General features: G+C 41.8%; 1 protein-coding gene across 2 annotated transcripts in view; it reads left to right on the forward strand.

The window, feature by feature from the left end:
- Positions 1–6939: 6939 nt before the first annotated feature.
- Positions 6940–22318, forward strand: part of CYFIP1 (cytoplasmic FMR1 interacting protein 1) — a 76337-nt gene continuing 60958 nt past the window's right edge. For both annotated transcript variants that reach the window (XM_015812286.1, XM_015812285.1), the window contains exons 1-4: positions 6940–7115; positions 16369–16492; positions 16619–16708; positions 19045–19122. In XM_015812286.1, the coding sequence (XP_015667772.1) occupies positions 16376–16492; positions 16619–16708; positions 19045–19122 (285 nt within the window). In that variant the 5' untranslated portion in view covers positions 6940–7115; positions 16369–16375. The remainder of the gene's footprint in view (positions 7116–16368; positions 16493–16618; positions 16709–19044; positions 19123–22318) is intronic.

Consider the following 22318-nt stretch of genomic DNA (forward strand, 5'->3'; position numbering starts at 1 on the left):
AGGAAGGTACTGGCGGAATCTCAAATGGTGAAGCGCCCAGAGAGGGAGGGGGAACCACGTCAGCCTCACTGGACATGAGTCTTTGTGCTCTGGAGAATTCTTTCTCCAATGCCAGATGTCTCCTCGTGGCCTCTCGCTCAGCAGCCTTGGAGGGTTCTGTGGACAGATGTTTGGTTTTGGCTTTTTTCTTTCCCCCCGCGCCTACATCAGAAGATCTGCGCTTGGATTGTGCGGGGGGGCACTCGAACCCTGCAAAGACTGCGGAGGAACACTATTTGCCATTGCGAGCCGGGCCTACCAATAGGAGGAGCCCTGCAGTGGGGGTAAACACGCAGATCAAGTTGTCCGGGAGGGAATCTTTCCCGCGCCCTAAGACAACCACAATGGCAAATAGCCAGACAGCTTAGTAAAACTGCCTGTTCAGGCCCTGCAGGCACAGCGCCGCGAGCTACGGGAACAGGCGGAATGAAAACTCCCAATGAAAATACCAGGATAACTGTTAGTGAATTATACCAGGAGTGAGGAGATAAGGGGCTCCCTTATTCCAGATAAAGTTCCAGACAAGGATCAGGATGATAGTGGGACACCCCCTTGAGAGCCTAACAGAGTAGGCTATGGCTTGTACTAATAGGCCCAGCCTCAGCCGGAGAGAAGGCCTCAACAAAATGGCGGCCACACCTAGCCTGAAGACAAAATGGCGGCCGCAGGCCTCGTGGCCGCCCTAATGGCGACCTGAGAGGAATGTGAGGTGGACCAGGGCACCTACGGCCTCTGCCACCCAGCCTTCACCCCCTTTCAGAACAAGCCAAAACAAACTTGCGTTTTGCCCAAAACGGCCAGCTCCTGCCTTTTCTTGGAGCCTCGAGGCTGCGAGGAGAGGAGATCCCGTTTGCAGCCTTCTCCTTGACGATCGGCGCGTTGGCGCCCGGGGATTCCTTCTCAGCGCGCCGGACGAAATGGCGAGCCGAAAAGCGGCGGGGAAAGGCTAACGCCACGGCAAGGCTCCGAGCGATGAAAACGGAGGCTTGCAAGCTCTCGGGGCAAAAAAACGCCCCCCCCCAGCGACACCGGCCTAGGCGAGCACCTCCCACGCTGAGGGAAACTTTCCCTCACGGAGCCTGCAGCCAGCCCAAGATGAAAAACGGCTGGAGCGTTCGGGGAAAACCCCCGTCACAGCGCTCGCAGGCGACCGATCGGAGGCCAAAACGGAGAAGGTGAGGCCCTCAGTGAGGCCTCCTTGCCGGGAATCCCCCCAAAAAACTACAAAAAACCACAATCAGTCTAATTTTTAAAATTAATAATAAACAGCCAAAGGGAAGAAAACAAAGTAAATAATGAAATAAAATATCTCTACTGAAGCTAAAGCCTAAATCTAATTGCCTATCGGAGGAGTATCAAAGTGTGTCCTAACTGAGCCGAGACTAAGAACAAACTGGGGAAGGACAGCCCAGGGAGGCGTGGCCAAAGTTTGATCTTAGTCTAAACTGAGCAAGGAGGCATTGATAACCCATCGGTGGAGGCTACATCTCACATGCTGTAGAAATGGCTAGTTTATAATATGGAAAAGTAAAAGTTGAGGTTCAATGTTAATGCTTCCTTCCTATTGCAACAGTGGAACTCAGAAGTCAATGCCTTTTCTTTTTCCCTTCTCCCCCTCACTTTTCCCTTTTTCTCTCACCCTTTGCTCGCAACCCCCCCTCTTGCTTGCTCCATTCACTCAAGCATTGCTTACAAAAGCTTCTCCCTGGCTCTCATTCACACATGCTCGCAAAAGCTTCTCTCGCTCCATTCACTCACACGTTGCTTACAAAAATGTCTCTTGCTCCATTCACACACACGTTGCTCGCAAAAGCTTCTCTTGCTCCATTCACATACACGTTGCTTGCAAAAGCTTCCTTGATCTCATTCACACACGTTGCTCACACAAACCCCTTGCTTGTTCTTTCACTCACCCTTTGCTCCCAAAGGCCACTCGCTCGCTCTGTCCTCACCGCTTCGCTAACAAAAGCCTCTTCTCTCTCTTTCTCCGTGTGTTTTTTTTTCTCCCACCAAAACCTCCTTTTATAGCTTCTCCTCTCTCCGCCTCCTCTTCCTCCTTTTCCCTTCCGGGTGTGCCAGAAGCTCCAATCAGCATGCAGCCGTGCGTGCAGATCCTGGGGCTTCTGCCGAATTCTGCAGCTTCAGCTGGTCTCCAGGTCTGTGTGGCACCGCTTTAGCTGGTTCCCTCCCCCGCTACACTTGGCTATGGGTTGTGTACCACCTGCCAGGTGCTAAAGTTCTGCTGTACATTATGGAAATGCAGTAACCACCATGGCTAACTCGTGTTGCCTATTTTCCTTTTAAGCATAAGGTGTTGTACTACTGCAAAAAAATTATTAGAATTTACTACTATCATGAAAAACACATACTAGAAATAAAACAATCAGTTTCTGCAAAGAGCAGTATCAACAGAAGAACAAATCAAGAATGGACAGTATTAAAATTATGAGGTTTACCTCTCTCTTTAAGAACAAAGAATACTAAAGTTATTTTTCAGAAAGGACTGTTAATGCCAGTGGCCTGCTATGATAGTGGTACTTATTGTAAAGTAATTTATTGGGGCTGTTCCCTTTTTGGTATAGGCGACATCTGCCAAAGGGTTAAGTCTCCCCATAATCCTTAAAAAAGGAGATCATACTATTTCAGGCTTCTGTGCCTTCAGTTATCTCATTTTTTAAAAAAATATCTCTCGGGAAAAAAATGAACAATCTAATATGCCACTTCCCTCTTCTCAATCAGTGCTTACTTTTTCCTTCAATTAGGGAGCTTTAGAAAAAATTGGGAGCTCTAGAGAGCAAGGTTGGCATCCATTAGATCGGTCCATAAAGTAAACAGTTGGGGAATGTTTGCATTGGATTTTGGGGTTAGGCCGAATCGGTGGTAATCCACCAAATACTGAGGTGCTCACTTACAAGAGATGTTCACACTTAAGTCTCCCCAAGGTTTTTACCAGAACCTTCTCTTTTTAAAACACAGGCTTCCCACTATGGAAGTAGTCAGAGTCCACATGTTGGGTCTATTGGTGGCTTTTCCAGTGAGATTTTGACTAGTCAGGGCAGTAAAATTTATTTCACATGCTCCCCAAAGCCATTGTTCACCTATGTTAGTACACACACACATATAACAGTCACATTCAGAGATGAAGCAATTCTTTTGGGCCAGATCAATAAAAAGATTCTTTGATGCTGAGAGAATTTCAATTGTGGTTTCCAGTTCATCATAAAAAGAATGAAAACCTCGAACATATTTTTGGATCGGTGGTATAATAGTGTCAAATTGAACCCATATTTGTGTCTGGTTTAATCGATAGCTGGTCCAAATGATGCTGAGAGGTCTGCTGGTCTGGTTATCTCAAAGCACACCGGGTTACAGGAATCAGCGTTGCACTGAGAAGTGCTGACTCCTTTAATCATACTGAATCTTCCTTTGATTGTGCCAGGTTGGGTAGGATGTAGTTTGCATTAAATGAGTAAGCCTGTTTCCATACTTAGTCCATTTAGCTTGATTATAGTCAATAGCTGTACATGTATCAAAAGAGATTCTGGCAATTGTCCATAAGTCTCATGTTATTCTTTCAAAAGTAGTATAGTCTGTGCATCCTTCCATATGTCTAGATTTGAAGTTGTTGGTAGAGTTTTACTGTATTGCTGGGGTGCTGGGGTGCGCACCTCCAATCTCAGATGGCTCAGGGTCAATAGTCGCGGTTGGACCTGAAGCACAACATCAATTGGTTGGAGCTCAGGGCGATCCATCTGGCTCTCCAACACTTCCGCATCGAGATTGGGGGGCAACATGTGCTGGTCCTCATGGACAATGTAGCTGCAAAGGCTCACATGAACCGGCAAGGGGGCATTCGTTCCAGGTCCCTCATGACTGAGGCTCGGTCGTTGGGTTCCTGGGCAGAGGTCAACCTGCTTTCCATCAGGGCCGAGCACATTTTGGGAGAGGCAAACCAGCAGGCGGACTTCCTCAGCAGGTCAATAATGGACCATTCGGAGTGGCGGCTGCACCCAGATCTCTTCACGGAGATCATAGACAGGTTTGGCCATCCAATCATAGACCTGTTTGCCTCTCCGGAGAACGCCCAACTTCCCAGATTCTTTTCACACTTCCCCTCTCGGGGGGCGGAGGAGATGGACGCTCTAAGCAGCCCATGGCCACGGGGCCTATTGTACGCCTTTCCTCCTCTCCCTCTGATTCCAGCAGTTATCAGGATGATACTACAGGAACAGGCAGAGTTAATATTCATTGCACCTCACTGGCCAAGATGACCATGGTTTGCAGACCTAGTGAGCCTTTCCACAACTTCTCCGTGGCAGACTCCCAACAGTCGCACTTTTAACACAAGAGGCTCTACAACATCCAGACCCCAAATGGCTCCAGTTGGCCACCTGGCGCTTGAACGCCGCACCCTGACACAGGAGTCATACTCGTCAGGAGTGATTGACATGATTCAGGCTGCCAGGAGACCAGTGACTAACCGCATTTATGACCACACTTGGCGGAATTTCTGCCACTGGTCTGACAAGAACCACTTGAGTCTCTCCGAAGTGACCATCCCAAAGGTCTTGGACTATTTGTTGGAGGGCATCAATAGGGGGTTGTCACCCAACACTATTCACAGGCAGGTAGCGGGCTCTCTCCACGGTGCTCTCCTGGGACAGATCAGAATCCTTGTCTCAACATCCCATGATCCGCTCCTTTCTCAAAGGAGTTACGAATAGCAGACCGCCCGTGGTTCACAGGTATCCCTCCTGGGAGCTACCGCGGGTTCTACAGGCCCTAACTGCATCACCCTTTGATCCATTAGAACCTGTTCTTTACGATCCTTGTCACTCAAGGTCGCCTTCCTGATAGCCATTACCTCCGCCAGACACATCTCGGAGCTGGCCGCTTTATCTGTCAGGAAAGACCTGTGCACATTTCACGAAGACAGGGTGGTTCTCAGGTTGGATCCTTCCTTTATCCCTAAGATCAACACAGTGTTTCGTAGGGCACAGGAGGTTATTCTCCCAGACTTTTGCCTCCATCTGTCACATGACCTGGAACGGCAATGGCACACATTGGACGTCCGCAGGGCCCTGCGTTGTTACAAGCGCGCGGTGGCCTTTCGTAAGTCGGAAGCCCTCTTTGTCTCATTCCAACCTTCTTCTATTGGGCAGGCGTCCGCCTCTACCATAGGCAGGTGGATCAGGGCGTGCATAGCAGGGGCGCATGTGTCACTTTCCCTGTCAGTTCCAAGTCATGTGATGGCACATTCCACTCGCAGTGCTGCCACCTCTGCTGCGTGGGAAACACAAGCATCTATAGAGGATATTTGTAGGGTGGCGACATGGTCTTCGCCTTCCCCTTTTATTAGGCATTACTGACTGGACAAGTTTGCATCTGCAGAGGCTTCCTTTGGTCGAAGAATACTGCAACAGGTAGTGCCAGGGCCAGGGACACAGGTCCCAACTGACTCCCTCCCATAGGGACAGTGGGGCTTTGGTACGTCCCATTGGTGGATTCTCCATCCATCATGCTGGAGAAGGAGCGTTGGCTTACCTGAATGCCTCTTCTCAGCATGATGATGGAGAATCCACGCCCACCCCTTTAGAGGTCAGTTAGGTCCCATGTCAGGGAGTTGCTCTTTTTTCCTTCTCTTGGGAGTTATCACGTCAGACTATCGTCATTGGCTCCGCCGTTGTTGAAACTTGGAGGTCCCAGGCCTGGACGGGCGTGACAGCCTGAAACTCAACAAGCACTCTCCCTGTCCCTGTCGGAGCAGATCTCTAACAGGAATTTCTCCGTCTCATTCTTTCATTCATGCAAACAGCACTCCTCACCTCCCCCTAATTCCAGAATGTTTGTTTCTACTTACCAAGTTTCTCCTGTGTTCTTGTCTCTTCCTACCTTCACTGGGACGAGATGGAAGTCTCCTTAAACATTCAGGGTTCAGACAAATTCAGGTCTGCTGGGCTGGCCAATTTAAAAGTCACCAGACACAAAGGGTCTGGGAGCGCTCTTGACCTTATTTTTTGGCCACATCAATTTTCCTGGATGTCATGCCTGAAAGTTGTGTTACAATGGAACTCATTCACACGGGGTTTTAATGAAAAACAATCTTGAAAAAACAACAACTTTCAAGTCCCTGTTCAGTTCGCCAGAAATGTAAGGTCCCAGTTCCTTACTTGAACTTGAGATACCATATCAATCTAATCAGATAACCCAAGCGGAGACTTCTTGATCAAGCTGCACTTTATTTGATCAAATGAAGCAGCTGGGTGGCCAACAATCTGAAACGCTGGCAGAGTTACGTCCAGAAGTGCCACACATCAGAAAGTTGGTAGCATTGCTTTATAAACTTTGTTAGCCAATGAAAATCAGACAACAGAGCCATAAGAAAGACATCAATCATTCCTGTACATTCCCTTATTCCCTCCTTCAGTATATCACATCCACGTAAGGTTCCCAAGCTTGCATGAAATTTCTCTGGTGCAAAAGCTGATTACAAAAAGTAAGAAAGCAACAATTAGACTAAACAATTTCCCTTTGTTCCAGAACCCTTCAGTTAAACAGGACATGCCAACTTGGCCTATTTGGCTTCTGTTTTCTCTCAATAAAGACTCCAGAGTGACAATTCACTTCATGACATCACAGGTGACAGTATTTGCACGGTTCGGTATTTAGAAAGTAACTTTTTTTTCTCCGTGAGAAGAAGCCTTGGGAGCTCCGTTCTCTCCTACTACAAGCCGGCGTGAAGATCAGAAGGGATTCCCTCGCTCGAAGGAGGAGCCGCAGATAGTTCGTTGGGCGGACTGACTGTTTCCGAAAGGGATGGCTGAGGGTTTCGGTCGGGACGGGGGAGGAGCTGGAGAGGTAGGAAGGGTGTTTCCTTGCACTGTTTCCCGGTTTGACTCAGGCAGGAAACTTCGAGCGTCCGGCGGCCCTGGAAGGGACAGCGGGGATAATCCCGAGGAGCAAGAACTGAACGCAGCGCTGGGGACAAAACCTAAGGGGAGTGAGGCCAGGCCTCGGAACGGCTTGTATTTCTGGGCGTGAGGAGAAAACCACAGGCCTCCTCGGCACGAAGCTGGGTGAGAAAAAACTTCAACCGATTTTTTTTCCTTCCGAGGACCCCGCACTAGGCGGCTCTTCTTTTCATTTATGTAGCGGTGCCCGTGCCTGCAGAGCGGCTGGCGTGTAGGTGGCCACGCACATTTGAAATACATTATTTTCACTGCGCGGCCTAACCGGGGCGGCCTACTTCTGGTGGATTTGGGCGGGCCTCCCTCAAATTCCAAATTCCGTGAAAGTTCAGGCTTCCGGGACATAAAATGCCAATTTCTTCCGCGGCGCCTAATAAGTTTGTACTACGAGCTGCGCGGAGGAATATCGAGAGTCCAAACTCGGTGCAGAGGTGCGGCCTTGGAAGCATCGTTGTTTAAGTGGGATAAGCTCCGGTGTCGGAAACAGTCTTTGGGGAGATAAGAAAGGAGGGAGAAAGAAGATTGCATACTAGGAACTGTTGTGGAGAGGGAACAACCGATATGCAAAAGAGTTCTTAGCTCGCTCTCTTATTGAAGTTGCGAACCATTTGAAACAATTCAGACGTCAGTGCCTTTCTTCAAGTTTGCCGTAACAGAAATTGCAGTGTAAGAATAACTGAGTAATCCCGTTTCTTTCCTAAATTTGAAACAAAATCTCAGCCAGTTTCGCCAATCTCACACTTCACACTTCTGAATAAATTCAGAATTCTTAGCCAACCCATCCATATATTTTATTAATTTTGAAGACTTGAGAATAAGTGTTCATTAAAAGCTGGGAATTAACTTTCCTATTATAATAATGGCATCATGTACATAATTTATACTTCTAATTAGAATTCATTGAGGGAGTGGGAAATAGTCTGCTAATGTTTACAGTGTGGGAGGATGTAGATCAGGGCTGTAATTCATTGGGTGTTTAAAATTGCAAATATATTTCAGGATTATGTTTGCAGATCATGTCTCTTATTAGTTAATTGCTTGATCAATTTTCTGTATTTCTATAATATATTGAACCTAAAGCTAACATGTTTCGATTTGTACTAAAGGATATTGTGAGTTGTAGTTCGGTTGACTAGCTTCTAGGGTAATATATAGTAGATTGGGAACAACATATGATGAAATGCAATGCAGATTATATACTTTCAATATTCGCTGGCTTTCCTCCTTTTTATTATTTTATCTGACAATTTTGGAAAGTTCAAAAGACTGCATATTAGTTTGTGTTCAGTAAGTTGACTTAATAAAGCAACTGCTTTTATCATGGGCTTTTACATTTCAATTACAACATGTTTTCTATACTTGTAATTGTATCAGAAACAGTTAAAAAGTTTTAAGTAGCTTGACTTGGGAAAAAGAGGTAAGTAATTGGCATCTGAAGAAATACAATTCCTTCTTTTTTAGAATTGCCTTTTCAGTAATCAGTTTCTTGCAGTATAGATTTGTATGCTTTTCATTATGCATAGTTACGGATATGCATAGTTAACAAGACTGTTAAGTTTTAAATTACAAAATTATTTAATTTACAAATGCTTTCTATTTTTCTTTGCTATTTCTATTTAGTCAGCAATGCACTGTTAAAATCAATAAATACAGATACAATAAGCTACTATAAATTCTCATGTCCTTGTAATAAGATAACAGATTTGTGGTAAATTTGGTTAAGTGAATAGTTACTTTCAGCCCTTAAACTAATATAGAAACCAATTTTAACCACAGTGTCCCTGCAATAAATATACATTGTTAATAGCTATGTATGTTTTCTTTCACAGTTGGTTTCAGTTCTGATGGTTCCTATCAGATTTTGATAGGAAAACTATGGAAGAAGCAGTTGATTGAACCTCTTATGGTCTTCATTTTGCAGTAAATGTTTTTATTTACTGTGAATATGTATTTGCAATAAGTGTTTTATTTTCCTCATTTTTTGTTTCTAAAGTTTATTACATTTTTATTTCATTTTCTTCTAGACATTCAAGGCATTGTACAAAGTGTACTTCTCCATTTCCCCCCCACAATAGCTTTGTAATGTTTGTTGGGCTGAGAGAGAAGGACTGCTCCAAAGTCACTCATCCACTTAATATGGATTTATTATATTTTGGCAGAACAAAGTTTTACCTGATTAAAGAAAAAATTAAAGCATATTTATACAGAAGAAATATTACAGAAGATTAGGCAGAAAAAAAGTGCCTGTATATTTACAAATGATCAAAAACCTTCCCCCAGAACATAGCATGGTAGATAGCTGTGTGGGAGAGAGATGTGAATTGCGTGGTTGGAGCAGCCTTTGAGGTTGCTTTTCCTTGTCTCATAAGGCAGTTGCTGGTAACAGGAAAGGAGCAGCCTGTTGGAATGAGCTCTAAAATGTTCTTTTTCTCGTTCCCTCCTTGAAAATTTTTCCAACTATAGACTCCTGATAGATGGAAAGGGTTTTCTGGATTGCTTCCAGATGGTAGAATTGGCTTCCTTTGGACTTGTCATTTGTAACTAGTATCCATTCTTTCTGCTTTTAGATTGGATGACAAGCTCTCTTTCATCCTTTTGAAGTGCTTGAATAACAGCTTTGGTTCTGGTATAATTATATTTAACAGTTGTCTTACGGTGTGATAAAGTGTAAATTAATATGTCAGAAGCAATCATGTTTAATCAGGTTAACTTAAAAAAGTCCAGCATTTATCTTGATTCTGCCCAATGCTTCATCTTGGCCTGCTAAAATACTCTAACTAAAATACTGTATATCTTGTTTTGAACTGTGAAATTTTGTACATTTTGTTTTAAACTGCATGAAATGTTGTGGGCTTATTTAAAAGAGTGCTAATTTAAAGCCTAGATGACAAATGAAAAAGCTATAACTCAATGTACATTATGCTCCAGATGCAGCAGAGACATGGTATACTATAGGTGTTTCTTAAAATATTAGTTGCAGACTGAATTAGGAACTAAAGTACACTAACTTGGCATCAAACTAGTTAAACTAGGTTGTCTAGCAAAAAAGCCGTGGCAGTGGGAGCAATTTTCGACTTCCTACTGACTTTCCCATTGACTGGAAAGCAGGAAACAGTGGAAATTATGATCTGCGACCATGGTTGACTATAGCAGCGCTGCAGTGACCACAACTTTGCCAATTTAAATGGTGTGAAGATCTTCAAAATTTCAATCCAATGGGAATAATGGGTCCTGGATTTTGGACACATTCTTTAAGTTAGCCCATTTGAGGTTGCCCTGTGATGCCCCATTTTGCCCAATTGAAGATTATAAGCAGACAAACAGGAGAGTTTTAGTAATATATATATACTATATAACAGAATAGATGGAATATTAGAAGTTCAATTTTGCTCTGTAAATTATATTTTGAAGTTATCTCTTTCATAAATATTTCTTTATAAACTACATTGTACCAGCACGGTTGAGATGTGGTTTACATATAACAATACAATAGTGGATAGTAGATAAGTAACCTTATTTTTTTTTGTGCTCCTCTGTTTAGTAAATGAGATAAAAAGAGTGAAAAAAGTCTGAATAGAAGTAGAAAATCAGCATTACGCAGGGAAACATTTTAATCATTGTCTCATTTTTGCTGGTTTTTTCCCACTTGCATTCACTTGTATTCAACCAAGGAAAAATGGTTTTGGTTTTTAAAAACTGGGCACATTTATATAAAGTGATTACATTTCTACATTTTTAAAGTCTTCCATTATTTTGCCTCCTAATTCTTCTGCAACTGAAGGGTAGATATTGCCACAAAAAGGAGGGGGTCAACATATTTTCCAAAGCACCAGAGGGCAGGACAAGAAACAATGGATGGAAACTAATCAAGGAGAGAAGGAATCTGGAATTAAGGAGAAACTTCCTAACATGAGGACAATTAACGAGTGGAACATTTGCTGTCAGAAGTTGTGAGTGATTCATCCTTGGAGGTTTTTAGAAGATACTGGACAGTCACTTGTCTGAAATAGTAGAGGGTATCCTGCTTAAGCAGGGGATTGGACTAGAAGACCTCCAAGGTCCCTTCCAGTTCTATTCTGATTGATTGATCATAGCTCTTCAGCAGACAGCTCGTTAACTGGTTTTGGAGGACATGTCCCATGTCCTCATACTGCAGCTTTCATCTCATCCTCAGCTCACATTTTTCTTTAGCTTTTTCAAATTACAATTTGTGTTGTTCATATTCTCCTAACCAGTCTTGATATATGAACATTCTACAATGAATGTCTCATGATGATGTCTGGTTGGGATCTACTGAACTCTTACTGGACACTTTTAATTGTTGCTGGAACACTCCCATTTCTTTGTTCCTGGTTACTTTCCATGTATATTTTGATTTAGGCTGCATGAGAAGTTAGGTTCCTAACTTCCACAGAGGTGCCTACTGAGGCATTTCACAATGCATTGTGTTTTGTATACCTAGGTCTAGCGTTCTTTTGGAAAGTGTTAGACCTGTTTTTAAATACATGTTTTCTTCTTTTGAAGAAGCAGTAGACCTGTATTTAAAATATATATATAACTAACCTTTTCTTCACAGATGTCTATGGAGATTCTCAGTCATCCAGGTCATAGTTATCCCAAAGGTGCTTTTTCACGGGGTAACTGGACTTTCTTGTTTTTCTTTGAAGATATTCCGCTTCTCATCAAGAAGCCTCATGAAATAGCACCTTTGGGATTCTTCACAGATAATTGGTTTAAACTGGGAAAGAGCCAAATTTTGCCAGAAATGTTTTGCTGGTTCTATTCCAAATGACTACATTGCAGGTTTTCAGTTCTTCCTGCTGATAAGGGTGCCATGTGGCCATGGTTACTACTATTGAGGTGGGAGTTGTGGGGTTGCTTTGTATATTCCATAGCACAGGGGTCCCCAACCCCTGGTCCGTGGACTGGCACTGATCCATGGCATACCAGAAACGGCCATGCAAACAAGTGAAGCCCCATCCATGGGATGCAGGCAGCACTCGAAACCACACACACACACACACACACCGTCCGTGAAAAAGCCTTTCTCCACAGAGCCAGACCCTAGTGCCCAAAGGTTTGGGAGCCGCTGCCATAGCATACTTGTGAGTGCTGGTGGCGGCTATGGCCATTTGTTGTCAGCACTGCATTTTATTGCTGCACTTAGTGATTCGGTGTCAAGATGATCTAGAAGTAAATAAACAGGCACTAGGTTTAAATATAGAAAAGGAAAGAACCCATTGTAGAATAATTTCAGCAACTGATGTGTATTTGATACAAGTTTTACATATAATGAAATCAGGGTACACATTTTTGTATCGATGTGATGACTGGATTAGAAACTATATTATTTTTGGAAAGGAATGGTTTTGGTAGTCTGCTATCAAGCTGCTTGCTTGTAAACATTTTGAGATCTGACTATCATGTATGAGTTATTTGGGAGCCAGCGTGAAATTGACAAATATCCTACCAGTTTTGTCTTGTAGTGTGAGTGACCACTTCTAAATGCAACCAGTGAATCAGAAATGAATGCTTCAAAGTTTCTTGCAGTTCATCCACTGAATCTGTTGACCTGTCACTGTTTTTGAATGTGGTCCTCCTGGCAGACCAATAAGTCTGTCTCCAAAATAGCTTGGCTGACAAGTGAGGCAGAGGACAGTCTTGATCTGAATTAAGGAGGAACTCCCTTGAGACTTCATGTGAGCTTCCTCCAGCTTCAGCCTGCATACTTCCTCTGCCTCCCCAACTGTTTGTGCATCTATGAACAAGTTTTGAATTGATGTAGGTCTCATCTTTAAGGAGACAGTTTTTGTTATCTGATGCCAGTGTAATTTATAATAATAAAAAGGCCACTCATTTAAAAAAATAATAATAATAATACTGAGCTATGTGTTAATATGCTACCTTATTTTTAATTAAAGCATTTGTGTATTTTAGCGTGTTTTTTTTTGTCAGATACTGGTTCTTGCTTCCTTATACCAAAAATAGGGAACTTAACAGCAAATGTTGATCTCTTAAAGAAAACTCAAACATATGCTCCTTTTTATATAAAATTCATGTGGCTAAAGATTATGCTAAGCTTAAGCTAGCATAGCACTGCGTGTAACTTTTTATTTTACATATTGCATTTTGGATTTTTATTTTATGAAACAGCCAGTTGAAAAGTATGAAACTTCTATTTTGAGTTTGACGTGCACTCTTTGCAGCATTTTGGAGGCATTTTGCCTCCACGGCCCGCATACCTACTCACAATAGGTCCGAAACAAAATGTCAAATCTTCCAAAATGTGCACTATGACCAGTTTTACATTTAAAACACTATTTATAATATTTTTCACTTTAAATGTTTTAGAATGAAGAGTTTTGCATATCCTTAGATTCAATATTGGAGAATCCAGGAAACAAGTGCTCAATTTGTAGGGAACTACTTGTGTTGGTTGTCAATTAGTGCCTTTGCTTTTTGTTTATTCATTTGTCTTTGTCTTTAACAAAACTTGTACAATAATTCGCTTGAAAAACCTTTTGATTGGGGTTTGTATTCAATCCTAAGAAGGAAGCAGGGTATTAAAAAAAATCAGGAGAAATAATAGTTCGTTAAAGTAGCTCTATTTTGTAGATTGAGATCATTTAATGTGCCAAGGTTTTAGTAAATAAATCTACAGTAAACCTTGGGTAAAATCAAGTTAAATGATCCACTTTAATCACAGTTGAGTCAAGGTTTAGGTTGAATCACAAATTAGCTCTACATATATTGAGGTTAACATGTTTTCTGAATGTTGCTTATGTTAGTAGTCATTGATAGAATACACTGTTATAGTTTCTTTTATATCTTGAAGAATAGCAGAGGTTTGAACTGGTGTTATAATTTGAAAATACCATTTATTCTGAAGGTATTTATAAATATTCATATTGATTTTGGTTTCTCAGTTCTCACGGGAATATATTAATTGTACTTTGCATTTTCCCACTTTTCAAATTACAGGAAATACAGGTAGATCTCGTTTAGCAACTGGTTTGCAGTTACAACAGTGATGAAAAAATAACATACTGTACAGGCAATCCTAACATTCATGACTTTTGCAGGTCTGCAAAGCAAAGAAAAGTTGAAGTAAGATCATAAGCACAGTTGCAATTTTACTTAGTTGCTTTACTTAATGACCAGCCCAATTGTAATCTCTAATCACATTTATTATTTATACAATTTTACCTGTGTAAAAAGTTCAAGGACAATTGTATTTTGAACACATTTACAGTGTTTTTTCTAAAGGCTGCAAGGAATGTCAAAGCAACTAAAAGCATCAGTTTGTTTTCCCAATTAAATAGAATCTTACCGATCCTTCCCAAGTTGATTCTTTTTTTCCTGCTGATGAACAGCTGATTTTGGCAACAGAACTGGTTATTTGGTGGCTCTGCTTCCAATTTTTTGAAGAGGCTAGTAGGAAGAATTCTGACAACACTGCAACAACCTGAACTGAAGCCATTTTCACTTCGTTTTTGGTTGCCACATATTTAGAAAGAAGGAGGGAGGGGGTGTAGTTCTGAGTTAGCCAAAACATTTTCATGTATGGGAACCAAGGTCATTACTGATAGCATTTTAGTGGGCTGAAGAGCTGGGAGGAGTGCCCACGTTTTCTACTAATTGGTGAATGTGATTTATGACATCTAATTGGGGTGGGAATTGCAACTTATAACTTTGTAACGAAGGGGAGGGGAATTTAGTCTTGGGTTCATCTTTGTATGTGCCGTTATTTTGTAGCTAAATAAAAATGTTCTTTGAGGAAGAATTCCTTTCCTTGAAGTTCTTTTAATTGATCTCATCTACCGGAACCATGACAAATTCAAGACACCTTCAGACGATTGTGCACCGATGGACAGGAGGGGGTCTTGATGGCTGTAATTCTCAGTTGGAATGTCTGGTCTCTTGCCACCTTTTCTCTTCAGCAGCTGCTTATTTTTTTTCTTAAGCATGCCTGGGTTTTAATTGCAACTTTTTTTCCTGATCTTTCACTGTTTATTGTTAAATTCCCAAATACTCTTTAGCCTTAAGGAGATTTGCAGTGAAAAATATTTTTTGGGCACTGAAAGTCATCCAATTAGATCTACATTTACACAGGATTACAATACAATTTTTTCTCTTTCTAGTTTTTTTAAAAAGAGCCTTGATATTTATCTCTTAATTTTTGATGGGAAAATTCCCCTTTCTTTAACCCTGGGGTGGGGGAGGGGAGAACTTTCCCTGTGGATGTTGGGTTATGACTTATCTGCTTCTCTTGTCATTGAAGAAAGAACAGAATGTTTCTCATGCCTCTAAAAGAAGATAAATTTTGGGGGGAGTCAATTGAAAAAAGTATGGTCTCCAATTTACAGGTTTTATTTGAAAATGTAAGCAAAAAATGTGATAGGTCAATTATAGTTGTGCAAACTCAAGATAAAAAAAAGCAGGAAATAGTAGTTGGACTTGATTTGCAAATTGATGAATTAGAACCTGATTTGTTGCTGCCAGATGTGAAGAAGAAAGTATTTGGTTTGAAAAATATAGATAATATATGGCAGGTCAGTTGGATTGCAAATTTTGGACCTGATTTGCAAGGGGAGAAGTTATTGTTGTAATAGATTTGTCAGTATTCAACTAGGGGGAATAATATGCGCTTTTGTCTTTAATTCAGTTTTTAATATTTTTCTCTTGTTTCTGTTAAATTTTTTCTTTTGTATTTTGTATTTTAATCTTTTGAATAAAATAAAAAATTGAGCAAAAAATAGAATCTTGTCTTATTGATTTGTTAGGTAACTATTGCATTTTTCTAGGTTTAAATTATAGAAATAGCCTAAGGATTAGATAGTTGACTGACCTGTTAGTTGAGAAAACGCTGTAATCATTAAATTGCTTAAATTTGTACTTATCCTATGCAGTTGTATGATGTAGTTCACAAATTGTTATACTATTATACTGTTAATATACAGTATAATGTGGTTTGGTTGCTTTTTGCTTACTGAATTTGTAACAGTTTAACCACAGTGTATTTATATGAGACATGGTACATTTACTTATTACAGCTTTAGAAATCTATATTAAGTCACCTTAAGCCAGACAGCATGCATTATGATATTTCTTCCTCAGTGGAATAGTCATGATATATAACTGTTGATTGTCACCTTTAATTAGTGAATAATTGTATTAAATACGTCCTACATATGATGAAACTATTTTTAAATAGTGAGTTTGAAGGCAGGTTGAGTTTTCTCTGTTAAAAGGGACTCTCATTAATCTATTTTTATTCATTTGCGTTCCAAGTCCTAGACTGTGCCAGTTTCATATTCATCACAATAATGATTTTGAAAATACCTGCCTTCTTTTTTTATAGAATCAGAATGACTGCCCAAGTTACTCTGGAGGATGCTTTGTCCAATGTAGATCTCTTGGAAGAATTGCCACTGCCAGATCAACAACCATGCATTGAGCCCCCACCATCATCATTGCTTTATCAGGTATGATTTTGTTAAAATAAATATTTGCTGGAAAATGTAATACTTAAAAGTATTCTAGGTTAACATAGTGGAATCATTTCTTTTCATGATTATTCATTGTTTTGGATTATTTTTCATTCCATACAGCCAAATTTCAACACCAATTTCGAAGACAGGAATGCATTTGTCACAGGCATTGCAAGATATATTGAACAAGCAACTGTTCATTCTAGTATGGTAAATATATTTTCTATTAGATTTTACAGCAACAACAATTGACATGTTTTATAGCGTAATGAATTTCCTTCTGAAGGAGCTTGATTATAGTAGAAAGAAATAAGGAATTAAGTTTGTGCATTTGCTTCATCTAGAAATATTTCATGTATTTAGAAATTATTTGTAACTATATGATGATAATATTTATTTCATAAATATCTTGTTCTTAGCAATGATACACAATTGCCATTTGTTCTAGGAATTTTTATGTATTTTCATGTGAACCGTAATAAATTTTTTAGCATTGTAGGAAACAACTCCAGAGTTCTTTAAAGGAAATGGCATGAAGTGCCAGTTTAAGCGTTTTAGCCATTTAAATAGGAATGTAATATCCAGTGAATTGTTGGTAGTTATTGTAGTTATTGTTGGTAATCCTAAGGCTACCATTGGTTTTACTAGTTTCATTACTCAGCCCATAGCTGTAGCAAAGTGGAAGCAAATGTAAAGCTTCTGCTAGTCAATTAGTTTTGCAGGCAGTCTCTTACAACCAGACATGCTTGAATAGAAGAAAAAAAATGGTTGGTGGAAATGCAGCCAGGTTAAAAGAGAGAAGAAAAGACAAAGACAGAGAATAAACTAAGTCAGAGTCCAAGAAGTCAATCCAAGTGTCCAGGACAATGTGCAGGATTACAGGAACACATTCGATCAGAAGGCAGGCCCACTTGACAACAAGAGTCGATCATTAATCTCTGAGAGCTTTTTTGTATAGTCTCTCACTTCTGTACTTCATCTTCGTATACAGTAACAATATAGCACAGTTGGAAGGAGCCTTGGAAGTCTTTTAGTCCAACCCCCTGCTAAATCAGGAGACCCTATAGGACACAGGTCGGCAACATGCGGCTCCGGAGCCTTCCCCTGCGACTCCCAGCCTCTTCTGCCATTTGCAGAGAGAGACAGAGAAAGAGCTTCTCTCTCTCTCTCTCTCTCTCTCTCTCTCTCTCTCTCTCTCTCTCTCTCTCTCTCTCTCTCTCTCTCTCTCTCTCTCTCTCTCTCTCTCTGTGTGTGTGTGTGTGTGTGTTTGTGTGTGTGTGTGTAAAAAAGAGAGTAGCCTCACCCTGTTCCGACGAGCTGACAAGTTTATTGGGCGGGGCTCCTCCCTTTGCTGCATCTCTGCAGGAAGGGCAGGAGAGAGCTAGCTAGCCCAGCTATGCTGACTCAGGAATTCTGGGAGTTGAAGTTCATGAGTCATAAAAGAGCCGAGGTTGCCTACCCCTGAGCTAGCCCAATAAGAATGTGTGTCAGCTTGTTGGAGAACAGCTTGAAGCCAGCTTGCCAGGTGAGCAGAAGATCGGAGAGAGGAAGAGAGAGGGGGGGAGAGAGAGAGAGGGAGGGAGAGGGAGAGGACACTGTACCTATAATAAAGGTAAAAAAGAATATATGCAGTGTTATCTTCATTTTAGATATCAAAAGGGTTTTGCGGCTCCCAGTGTTTTGTTTTCGGTGGGAAACGGGTCCAAGCGGCTCTTTGAGTGTTTTGGGTTGCCTACCCCTGCTATAGGACATATCTACCACTATTGTTCTTGTACAGGAAATGAGGATTTCTTGAGGAAATTGGATTAGAGCCTCTGGCTTACAAAACCAACTCTTTATCATTGAAGCAGTGTAGAAATTTCAGGAATATACTGTATAAGCTAATGCAGTCTTGTTGCCTCTTGTTTTCCTCTCACTTCTTAGATTGAGTTACTTATGAGAACTGTGACAGTACAGTATAGGTATAATTCTTGTTTAGGATATAAAATGGTCCTTAACTAAAATCTGAAAAAAAGCTCTGTCCAAAGTGGCAGAGGTAGTTGTGACAATGATACATGTTTTGTGCAGAAGCCCGAGGTTCTCTCCTTGGAATCTCCAATTTAAAAGAATGTCAGGTAGCAAGTGATATGAAAGACTTTTGCCTGAGACTTTTGCAATCTATTTGCTTAGAATAGGAATACAGATGGACAAATAATCTTCTGGAAAGTAGCTTCTTAATGTAGGATCTAGACAAGTCTGTGAATTTGCTCCAAAGTAACAATGTGCCTTAGGCACATATCAGTTTGGCATCCTAACAAACTACCCCTTTTCATTTTTTGACAAGATGCTCAATATTGTTTGCAAGAGTAATAATTATCTTAATAGGTCTGATTTTAAATAATATTTGTGGAAGGATTAGGGCTTCTGACCTAATTAACAAGTACATTTCCTTATTAATGTGCTTAAAATTTAGAGAAATAATGCAAAATTTCATTTTTTCATGTTTGTTAGCTTTGATCATTTCTGTGTATTTTATACCTTACATACTAGCTTTGGTTTTATTACAGAATGAAATGTTGGAAGAAGGTCAAGAATATGCTGTTATGTTATACACATGGAGAAGCTGTTCAAGAGCTATCCCACAGGTAGAATACCTTACGATTATTATTATAATGTCCCATAAAGACTTATAGACAAATAGTATCTTGCAGTTGCATAAGAAATCTTCTATAAATAGGTCAGTCTCTGAGCTTTTTGCTTATAGGCTGTATTGTTGTATAGCTTAATAATACATTTACCACACACAAATGCTTTCAGTGCCCTATTAATCATTTCAGGCTTTTTAGACATAATTGCTAAGACCACTAAGTTTAGATGGAAGAACTGAACTAGACATGCGTTGAACAAATATAAAAGAAGATTCCCTATACTTCTCCCCTTCTCAGTAGTACAGATGTTGAGAATATCAGCTAACTCAGGGGTAGTCAACCTTGGCTCTTTTAAAAGAGCCAAGGTTGACTACCCCTGAGCTAACTAGACATCTCTTTGTTTACGAAGCAGATCCGAAGTGCCATTTACTGTCTTTGGGGCCAGAAATATATCATACATGTTTCTAATAGGTTTCTCTAGTCCCAGACCATATGGAATAATCTTGGATTCAGGGGATAAGTAATAACTGTCTTGCAATCTTCTGAATGCAAAATCCAAATAATAACATCCTTGCTGAAGTTTGAAATCAGAACCCAATTTAATTTCTCTTTGACTGTTTGTAAATCCATTCTGAGAGAGAAAAATAATGTTTTATGATCTCTTCTTTTGCTACTTTTCATATTCATATGCTCATTCTTTTAAATTCGAAGAATTTTAATAATGTCAAGTGGAATTCTCTCCTCAGATTTCTCCATTTTCAGTCTCCTCATGAAGTGTCCTCATGACTTCATGGTCACATGGCCACAACAATATGGAAGTAGTTTGCCATTGCCGCTTTTAGGGATTTTTTTTTTTTAAGTTTATGTCAGGTCCCTATTGGAACACTGCCATTCTGAGGGGAGGGAGAAGTGCTGCTTGGGGATTGAAGATGTTTCTGTCTTGTTTCTGCTTTTGCTTTGATGTATCCGCATGGGAATTGGAGAGAGGGGAATGATCCCTCAGGGTCATCTGGTTTGACTCCTTTCCAGCTACCGCCTTCTGTTACCAAGATTATGGCGCCAGAACAACTTGTTATGACCTTTTCGACTCGCAGTTCTCACAACCACTTCACACCAGCGGATTGACTCCAGATGGACTGGGGCAATGGGGTGGAGTTGGACAATGGGAAATTAACGTTTTCGCACGGAAACTTCAGATTCCGTCTGACCTCTGTGCAATCACTTTCTTTCAGTAAAAGATCTTTTGAAATAATGCTCATGCTTTCCTGATGAGATAGCTGAGGCAGGACCTTGCATTAGGCAAAATCTGCAAAGTGGTCAACCTGGAGAGGCATCTACCCTACCATGGGGAACAAATGATGTCTAATCAAGGCAGCGACCAGAAGTCGAGTGCTGGGGGGCATAGATGGAGAGAGGAGTTGGAGACACTAGATGATGGTAAGGGGCATGAAGGCAAACCTGACCTCATGAAGCAAGCAATGCACTTCTTGATGGAAGCCTTCCAGAACCTGAAGGCATGAGAAGCTGTAGCCCGAATGATGGCCAACACGAATGATCAGCAAAAGGAGGAGGGAAAACATTGCCCCGGAGTGCTGCAGTGGGCACGGCCAAAGCCTTGGAAAGGATAACAACTGTCATGTCAGGGCCTCCTTAAGGGATTTTGGAGGAGCAAACACCCCTAGGGTCGTTGATGGTGGGGCTCACCAGCAGGAGCGAAAATCGCCCCCCCCCTTGGAGTGAAGTTCAATGGAGACCCTCAGCAGCTCAGGTTTTTCCTAGCCCATGTCCTCACTTATATGCAGGAGTACAGCCACAAGATCCCCATCAAGGGGCCCAGAGTCAGGGTCATTACCCTGGCATTGGAAGGGGCCACGGCTAGGTAGATGGTGACTCTTCACAACACAAATGCTCTGAGATGACGATTTGAAGATTCTCCCCTGGCCGATCGCAAAGCCCAAGACCACATAAAGATGGTGCGGCAGGGGCGTTGCCCAGTTGCTCAATACACCGAAGAGTTCCTGGCTTGCTGTCTCAACTGGCTGGAAGACATCCTTGTGAGCTGCTTTAAAGATGGCCTGAACGACGATCTATACAATGCTTGCATTGTGAGGGGGCCCTCCCGCACATCTCCATGACTGGTGCGTGCTAGCTGAGGAAGCTGAGATCAACCAAGCCCAAAATAAGTACCACTCCAGTAAAACTTGGAAAAGGTCACCCCAGAGAGGAAGAGGGAGACGACCCCAACCTCAGCCAGAACATTCCACCACGTGCTTCAAATACGGGAAGGAAGGTCATTGAGCAGCCGAATGGAGGGCAAAGGAGGAGCATGCACCAAATGGGAAACCTGCCAAGTCGCAACCTCGCATGAAGGAAATGGCCCTGAAGAGGAAGGAGGTCATGGATTTCAACCCCTCACCCAAACAGAAGAAGGGAACTCTGACCCCAACAGAGGAAGACCAAGGGTTCTCGGACACTGACTGCGATGATGACCCTTAGTAAGTGGGCCGATCGCTCCAGTGACTATGCGCATAGACCTGCACCTCCCTGGCACTGGGCAGGATGCATCCCTAACAGCTCTGCTATATTTGGAATGCACCAGGTGTTTGGTGAGCTCAGCCCTAGTGGAGAAATTGGGAATCTGCCTGAGAAGATTAAAGACCCCAATTGCCTTCTGGCAACTGGATGGGTCAGTCACAAGAGGCATCCTTGCCACTTTTGCCATTATACCCCTAGGTATGACAATGGGATCCCATTCAGAGACTCTGAGCTTCATAGTGGCATCTGGGATGGAGAGGCCCCTCATCCTAGGATTGGCCTGGTTAAAGAAGTGGAACCCACAGGTGGATTGGAGCAGGGGTCCCCAACTGTGGCAGCTTTAAGACCTGTGGAATTCAACTCCCAGAATTCCCCAGCCAGCCAGAATTTTGGGAGTTGAAGTCCACAGGTCTTGAAGTTGCCAAGGTTGGGGACCCTTGGATTGGAGGAAAGGGCTTTTGAAATTCCTGGCGAGAGGGAAAATCCCATATAGTACTGAATGCCAACCCCCCTCCCCCAGGGAACCCTGGCAAGAGATCAGGGCAACCATAAGACGGGAGCCAGTGCCAGGCATACCGAAAGAATAACATAACCTAAAAGATGTATTCAGTGAATGTGGATCGGATGAGCTCCCCCCTCACTGACCCACAGACTGCGC

The sequence above is a fragment of the Protobothrops mucrosquamatus genome, unplaced genomic scaffold (genome assembly GCF_001527695.2).
Source record: "Protobothrops mucrosquamatus isolate PMUCROS unplaced genomic scaffold, P.Mucros_1.0 scaffold77, whole genome shotgun sequence".
NCBI lineage: Eukaryota > Metazoa > Chordata > Lepidosauria > Squamata > Viperidae > Protobothrops > Protobothrops mucrosquamatus.